This window comes from Drosophila innubila, chromosome X (assembly GCF_004354385.1).
Source record: "Drosophila innubila isolate TH190305 chromosome X, UK_Dinn_1.0, whole genome shotgun sequence".
Taxonomy (NCBI): domain Eukaryota; kingdom Metazoa; phylum Arthropoda; class Insecta; order Diptera; family Drosophilidae; genus Drosophila; species Drosophila innubila.
In genome coordinates this window covers 20,704,497-20,713,388 of record NC_047626.1, presented here as the reverse complement: position 1 = coordinate 20,713,388, position 8,892 = coordinate 20,704,497, and the positions used below count along the sequence as shown (strand labels likewise).

Sequence of the window (8,892 nt, the reverse complement as noted above, 5' to 3'; positions counted from 1 at the left end):
CAGCAACAGAGTTTATTTTTAATGTCTGAAAATGTAGTTGTCCACCAGTTCCCAAATCCCAGGTGTCAGATATATTTTCAAATTCTCATGGAAATATTTGTTGCTATTACGAAAGTTAAGCCAACAAATTTGAATTCATAATTACAATTATTTTAATATTTATGTTGCATTATTCTAAATCATTGAAAAACTTATGACAGGCGACAGTCGAAAAATAAGTAAAAAAAAGAATGATTCCATAAAATATATTTCAACTGTTCATGGACTTTCTTTATTTGGAGAATAGTACGTGTATATACTTATATTTAGAATCAACATAATTGAAAGTATCCTTGGACAAAAGAACATTGAGTAAGTCCTTGATTGCCAATCAACAGTTTTGTATATAAAAGTAGAACGATTTGTTTCCACTTATTTTTTATTATTTCAACGACTTTTCTTATTTATAAATGCCCACCCCCATTTCTGACACCCTCCTAGAGTCTATATACATATATACATACCTCTGCGTATGCGTATTCAAACAAGAACAATATGACAAGAAAAACTTTGCCACTTTCGAGTGTTTTTGGCTCCATGTTGACTCTTGTGAAAGGTGTGACAATATTTACAATGCCCTGTTAATTGAATTTAATGCGAAAATGTGTTGAGAAAAAGTTCTAGGTGTGTATCTGTGTAAAATTTTCCTATTTATCTGCTTAAGCAAATCTTAAATCCTCTGAAACTGCGTTAAATATGTTTCTTTAAACATTTTTTGTCCATAAAAGAGAAATTTTCACTTTGAATAGGGTACTTTAAATAGCCAGTCAAAGATCAAGCTTTCTTCTTTCTTGATATATCAACCATTCTGATACATGCATACAGACATTTATACAGATTGCATATTTGGTATTCTTTGATACCTTTACACGTAGTTGATTCAAATCGGTCTTCAATATCATAAAGCCGACATATTAGCGATCGTTCTTGATAGAATACAGAGCTTTGAAAGCGGATCAAAAATTCAATGTGCCGTAGAAAACCTTGCTTTTTTGTTATTTCAAATATTCATATACATACTAAAAATTTTCATTTGTCGAAAGGGAAATGTTAGTAAATAACAGCATTTTAAATAAAATTTCCCAACGACCTAACAGCGGTCTGTGTCTTTGATAATGAAAGTTTATCAGAGACATACACCTAAGCATAGACAATGCCCAAAGTTACGTGATAAATTCACCACGCACCGCACAAAAGTATGCAATGCTTTTTTCAGCTGTCTCATTATATGACTAACTAGATGAATACTCGATTGAAGTGTGGATTGAAAGCAAGCAGAATCGTTTAAATTGTTTTGCTATAAATATAGATTCAAATTTCCCAGTTTTCCAGTTTTGACAAGCAGTTTTCTGCTTTCAGTAGCAACCCGTAAAGTATGCAATAATTTTTTTAAACGTTTGCGCACTTTCAAACGGCCTGCCCCGTTATGATGAGTCGGCAATTTGTAGCCCACGCGACGTATGAGTAATGTGGACACTGGCCAACCAAGCTGTGCGATTTTGTGTCTGTTAGTCTGCGTTCGACGACCTAGGGTAACTATTTTACTCCCACACGATCTTTTGCGTCGAGTGCGCTTGTCATTGGCCGATTGTTTGCTTATTTGATTTGTGGAATACTTGGAGCATGAATGTCTCGGAATACCAAATCAACGGACGTCATCTGCTCCCGTTGTGTTATCCGTTCTTCGTTCTCCGTTATCCGCTGATAAGATGACCAGATAAAGTCGCATTCCGGACGTGCCACTTCCTTGGCCACCTTCAACTCTCGGCTATTGCCAGTTGGTTATTGGCCTCTCATGCCCATGGAGTGGAAACGGAAATGCGAGTTTTATATTGCATCGTCTCGACCGATTATGGTTGGCGTTGCGCCAAGTGGCCATTGTGCCCCACTTGATCAAAGGCAGCAATTTCGAAATGATAGCAGATTGTTCAGTTATCGTACACACTTTATTGGAGCCGGAACCGCACTCAAATTAACAAGCCTAACCGGAAAATCACAATCAAATGTTCCAATAAAGATGTCGATAAGATCCCAGTTCAAGGCACATTAGCAAAAGAAAGCAATTGCGAACGAATTAAATGTGTGATAAATAATTAGCACATAATGCAATATGTTAACCATTCAGGAAGATAAGAAGAATAAATACATTTTTCATAATTTCCTGTCTCCAACAGCAAAAGCCAAAAAAAAAAAAGACTTACTAAAAACTTAACATACAAATAAAATATTACAAATGTATATATAAAAGTGGTTTTCCACATGCATTTAGAAAAATGCAAAAATCTGCAAAATTAAATTTTAAAAAAGAGGTATTAAATTTGTTCAGATTTTTTCTGCTTTTTTCTGCAAAATCATAAATCATTAAACATTAAAACATTATTAATATGAAGAAGAATTGATTAAAAGAAGTCGCTTGAAGCTTGCCAATTCTTATTTCAAGTTTGTCGAAAATAAAGCAAAGTAATATTTTACTATAGATGAAAAAATAGAATAAACGGACTGTGCTATAAGATTTAGCTTTTGTAACATTCGATACTTTTGCGGAAATTTCTGTCCGTATGAACGGTACCAAGGTATCTCGTAGTCGAGCACTCTAGATTTCTTACTTATTTTTTTATTTACATTTAATTTGAGTAAAGTTTCAATGATACATATATGTATTTCAATTAATTTCTTAAAATATCAGCTGAAAGAATATTTTGAAATCAAAACACAAAACGTTTGTCTTTGCCTGTTTTCTTTTTATTTGTATCAGATAATTTTCAATTTGTTTCATAATACTTATAGTAGCTATATATTTATTAAGTAAGACTTGGATGTGTATGTAAATATGTACATATATGGAATATATGCATTTTTAAGATTGTTTTAAATTCAATTGATTTGTGTTGAATTGGATGTGTTTGTTTGTTACATTGTTTGTTTTGTCAGTGGAATAAATATTACAAATACTCGAACATTTCCTACATCTTCAACTTCACTAAGAACTATTCAAAAAAAAGTACTTAAAATAAATCACAGTGTATTTAAGCATTTTTCTTTTGTTTTTTTTGTTGTTTGATGGTTGTTGGCTTGTTGTGTTGTTTTGCAAAAATCTGTCTCACAAGGGACAACTAAATGTGTGTGATATAAATTAATATGAATTAAATAAATAAATTACTCGGATTTATCAAGTTACACTTATAAATTAGCTAGAAAAGGGAATGTGTCATTTCAATAATAAATACTTATATAATTATGTGTGTGTAAGTGTGTGTGTGTGTGTGTGTGTGTGTGTGTGTGTGAGTGTGTGTGTGTGTGATTATAAATAGCCGCAAAAGGGAAGTTACAGTGATAATAATACAATATAATACTAAGCACTAGCATTAGGAATAATAAATAAATAAATAAATAAATAAATAAATAAGTTATATAATTATGACAAGAGGGGTTTGGTTGCCGGGTGAGGCAGGGGGCAAGGGGCGTAAAATTCTAAAATGGCATTCGACAAATTCTTCGTGTGATTGTTTGCTTTGTTTGTTTGTATGTGTGTAGGTTTGTTTGCTTTTTGGCTTGGCGCGAAGTAGGAACTGTGCACAGCACTCGGCGCTAATACTGGGTAGTGTTCTTCGATGGACGATGGACGACAGACGATAAACGATAAACGATGAACAGTGGACAACTGAAGTTGGTGCAAGTTGCACGTTAACCCGTGGCAGCAACAGCCGCAGCTGCCGCTGCCATTGAGCCACTTTCGGAGCTCTCGAGGCTGAAGTTTTGCGCTGAATTGGAATTGGAATTGGAACCGGATACGGAAGTGGCAGATGAGGCATGATGTTTACGCTCCATGCTGCTCCTGTGCTGCTTGCGAAGGGATCGACGCAGTGTCTTCCACATGTTGTCCAGATACTGAAGGTACAGCTGCTTGCTAAACTTGAGATCACGCAGATTGGACTCCTTGCTGCCATCAGCCGGAGTGTAGAACTTGAGCCGTTCGCTCATCGCCTCCTTGCTCACCTGAGTGAGCTTTGCACCGTGACTGTTCGGATACGATGAGTTGATGGTCGTCTCAATATCGCAGAGAACACTACGGGCGCTGACAAGCAGGTCGTGCAACTCGTGGGTGCTCGCATCCAGGCTCAGTTGATGCTCCTTGCGGTATCTGTAATGCGCCTTGCCCAGATGAGCGAAACTGCCAACGAATGTCTGCATGTGACGGTACCAGGTCTTGAGCTTCACCTGTGAGAGGAAGAGAGTGGGAGAGAGAAGAGGAAACGTTAGTCAAGCCAGTCGAAAAGGGTTCGAGTCGAACGGAAACTGGTCTAAGCCGCCCAAGGCGGAGCAGGTCCGCAGACCAATCCATCAATCGATCAGCCGATCAGTCGATCAGTTGATCAATCTATCTGTCGATCTGTCGATCGTTTGTTTGTCGATCCACTTACCGCATTTGTGGGACGCGTCATGTTTGGCAGGAACTTGTACTCATGCTCCCAATGCTCAGTTTTGCCATAGTCCAGAGTGGCAGAGTTATGCATATAGTCATATTCACGCATCGTGTTGTTTCGCAATGCAATCAGATACTGCAAATCAGAGAGAATAGTATGGTATTAATATAATATTACAGATTTCAGACATGATAAAATGTATCAACAAAATATATAAGAAAAAATGTAATTGATTCTGGACGCGAAGTGAACAGACCACTACCTCATTCAACTACCTGGGTATATAACTATGTACACTCAGAGTAAATGCATAATTTTGTGTGTTGGAATTGGGATATATATTAAGAAATTATATTTCATTAACAAATGAGAATAATAATACATTAATTCTGGACTCGAAGTGAACAGACCACTACCTCATTAAACTACCTGGGCACATCACTTTGTACATTAAGAGAAAATGCATACTTTTGTGCATTGGAATTGGAATATATGTTAAGAAATGATATTTCATTAACAAATTATAAAAATAATAATACATTAATTCTGGACTCGAAGTGAACAGACCACTACCTCATTAATCAACCTGGGTACATAACTATGTACACTCAGAGTAAATACATACTTTTGTGTGTTGGAATTGGGATATATATCAAGAAATGATATTTAATTAACAATTGATAATAATAATAAGTTAATTCTGGACTCGAAGTGAACAGACCACTACCTCATTTACACACTTGGGAACATAACTTTGTACATTAAGAGAAAATGCATACTTTTGTGCATTGGAATTGGAATATATGTTAAGAAATGATATTTCATTAACAAATGGGAATAATAATACATTAATTCTGGACTCGAAGTGAACAGACCACTACCTCATTAATCAACCTGGGTACATAACTATGTACACTCAGAGTAAATACATACTTTTGTGTGTTGGAATTGGGATATATATCAAGAAATGATATTTAATTAACAATTGATAATAATAATAAGTTAATTCTGGACTCGAAGTGAACAGACCACTACCTCATTTACACACTTGGGTATATAAATTTGTACATTGTGAAGAAATGCACACTTTTTTGTGTTGAAATTGGGATATATATATTAAGACCTAATATTTAACAAACAAATGATAATATTTAGAAATTTATTTTGGACTCGAAGTGAACAGACCACTACCTCATTTACACACTTGGGTATATAAATTTGTACATTGTGAGGAAATGCACACTTTTTTGTGTTGGAATTGGGATATATATCAAGACATGATATTTAATTAACAAATGAGAATAATAATAAATTAATTCTGGACTCGAAGTGAACAGACCACTACCTCATTTACACACTTGGGTATATAAATTTGTACATTGTGAGGAAATGCACACTTTTGTGTGTTGGAATTAAGATATATATTAAGAAATAATATTTAATAAACAAATGATAATAATAAGAAATTAATTCTGGACTCGAAGTGAACAGACCACTACCTCATTTACACACTGGGGCACATAACTATGTACACTAAGAGAAAATGCATACTTTTGTGCATTGGAATTGGGATATTAATGAAGATATAACCACTTTGAATGTTTTGATCTCGAGTGTTTCACTTGACTTACCTTGCGCTTGATGACACGTCCGTGACTGGAGCTGTCCGATTCGGCGGTCTGACCCGCATCCGGCTGATAAACACCGCCGCAAGGATTCTCCCACTCGGGGGCTGCCTCAGCTGCCTCATGTTGCGACCGGACAAAGAATCTGAATTCGTGACTGCGTCGATGTCGGATCCGTTGACGACGCAGCTCCCGCATCGCTGCATTTACTGCTGCCTGAGCAATTTCCTCGTAGCTGCTCTCGCTCTCCACATATTCCCTGCTGCTGACGTCGCCGCTGCTGTCGTCGCTGCTGTCGTAGCTGCTCTGCTCGAGACCATGGAAGGGATTGGCGTGCCAGGCAGGCAGCGAGCTGTCACTGGAGCCGGAGCTGGAGCTGGAACTGGAACTGGAACTAACATCTTCATAGGCCAACGACAGCTGATCGTGCAAATGTCGAGCATTTGTCAGTGGCAGCAGAGGCAGCAGCGCAGCCAGCGCCATGATAAGCGTGTAACTGTTAATGCTGCTGCTGTTGCAGTTGCAACTTTGTTGCTTTCTTCTGCTGCTGCTGCTTCTACTGCTGCTGCTTTGGCTCTGTTGTGCGTTGCTTTGGCAATTCTTTGCTGCAGAAACGAAAGCAAAAATAAAAAAAGAAATTAATAAATTAGTTTGTTTGCATTTATCAATGTTAAATCATAAATCTTATTACCGTTGGACATGAGAATGGAAGGTGAATAAAACAGAGAAACACGCGTATCACTAACTGGCTTGATTAACTAACTTAGTTATTAACTAACTTGAACTGCTAACGCGTTCACTTGATAATATGCGTGCGCGCTCCACGGCGTCTGCTCGGCAACTGTCCAGTCGCGCACTCGCACTCGCATTCGTATTCGTATTCGCACTCGCACTCGCACTCACAATGCACTCACTCGCAGTTGAGTGAATCTCGGTGAGATTGATAAACAGCTGTGCGAGCAGCGACAGTTACAACAGCCTCCCAACTGTGAGCGCAGCACGAAGAGCGAGAGACACACACACACAAAAAGAGCGAGAGAGAGAGAGTGAGACAGCGTAGGCGCATCTAAATTGAGTATTTTGACCAAATCAATTGAGTACAATTTCTGAAATTGTTTAACGTCGTTTGGCTTTGTCATCATTGTGTTTAGTTTGAATTTCACAAGAAATGAGATTACTCATACGACAAGTATTATTGCCTTCTTTTTTTTTTTTTTATTTGCCATGTTGGGTTTTTTGGTTTTCATTTTTTGTTTTTTTGAGGCAGAGCTGGTGGCAGCAGCAGACGCTAAACAGACAGACAAGTTGGTGAGCAGCAGCGACGTCATCGTTGACCAAGTTGTGCCCCGCGGGCCAACGCGTCGTATGAATAATTCATACAAAATACAAATTCATTCAAAACCCGTGTGGTATATATGTGTGTGTGTGTGTGTGTGTGCTCGCCGGTCGGGCTAGCGACATCAACATCCACACACACATACACAACGACAACGTTGTTGTTGTCGTAGGTCAGCGACTTCGATAACGACAGCAACAACAACGCGATTGCTTTGGCTTTAAATGTTGCTGCTGTTGCTGTTGTTGCTGCGATAGCGCACGTGCTGCTGGCCATGGCCAGAAAGCGGGCTAAAATCGAGCAGGTGATCGCAAATTTTAAAGCTGATCGCCTAGAAAGTTCTGTTCTAGATCGCCATATTCCCAGCTATGATTAAACTTTATGATCCAACTGCAACTGCAAACGTGAACTGAGAATAAATACTTGAATCGTATGATTTGTAGCAGTAAATTAAATCTTATCGATTTAATCGTTTTGATCGATTGATTGACTCGATTAATTGCCGTTCAGAATGAATATGAAATTGAACAAACAATTGTTTAAGCATACGTAATTTGCAAGATATGGTCACCAATCGTAACTATTTCCATTAATAGCTCAATTTTGATAAAGACTTTGTTGGGTAGTCAGTTATCAATGCTAACATATTTAAGAATCGTATTTTTACTTGACTTTGTTCTACGTGGTTGTGTGTAAGTATGTATATTTATAATTTCGAGGGAACTCCCCGTTGGACGAGCTTTTGCCGGACTATGCAACTATGCAAATATTGATAAACAATTGAACGATCTATCATCATAGCTGGACTTTTGTTTGAGCTCTACGAGTATCTCACCCATTGCTCGTATCTCTAAGGTGAGTTCCATTTGTTGTTGTTTTTATAATTATTATTATTATTTTGTTTTACTGTTAGCAGTGTTCTTTTTTTTTCCCCATTTTTAAATCGCTGAGAACATCGCTCTAAAAATGATTACATTTCACCACCATCGATCGCTTTGCCTGGGATCATAAATTCACGATTGCCACTTGACACTCTTATATATGGTAGGCTCATTCGTTTTTGGGGGTCTGGCTCTGGGGTTTCTTTGGATCTGTAGACCCTTGGACCCATCGACTTAACACTCGCACACGTACTCGTTCTCGTTCTCGTACTTACTTGTTTGGCACATTTTCGCAGCTTTCACTTTAGTTAACAATAATACTGATTCAGTTTCAGTTTCAGATTCAGATCGAAGGGCGGTGGGTGGTGATAAGTGGGTGCTAAAGCACACTTAGTGTTAACAATTAGTTAGTTCAAATCAATTGTTTGCTTTTATTTGTTGCGCTCGCTTCGGTTGGATTCGCGAGCCGACGATTATCATTGGCGTGCGTCTAAACGAGACTGATTCATGGTTTCAGCTGGGCGCATAAATTTATATTTATACGAAAATCGCCGGGCTGCGTGTGAGGCAGTCCCAGACGCAGACGC

The 8,892-nt window shown here is 37.9% G+C and overlaps 1 protein-coding gene across 1 annotated transcript; it reads right to left on the bottom strand.

Annotated features, from left to right (window-relative positions):
- Positions 1-3,711: 3,711 nt before the first annotated feature.
- Positions 3,712-6,571, bottom strand: LOC117788085. The gene is made up of 3 exons (XM_034626753.1): positions 6,095-6,571; positions 4,461-4,598; positions 3,712-4,257 (listed from the first exon to the last, which is right to left on the bottom strand). Exons 1-3 carry the CDS (start codon positions 6,569-6,571, stop codon positions 3,724-3,726), a joined length of 1,149 nt encoding a protein of 382 aa, XP_034482644.1. The 3' UTR covers positions 3,712-3,723.
- Positions 6,572-8,892: the final 2,321 nt, after the last annotated feature.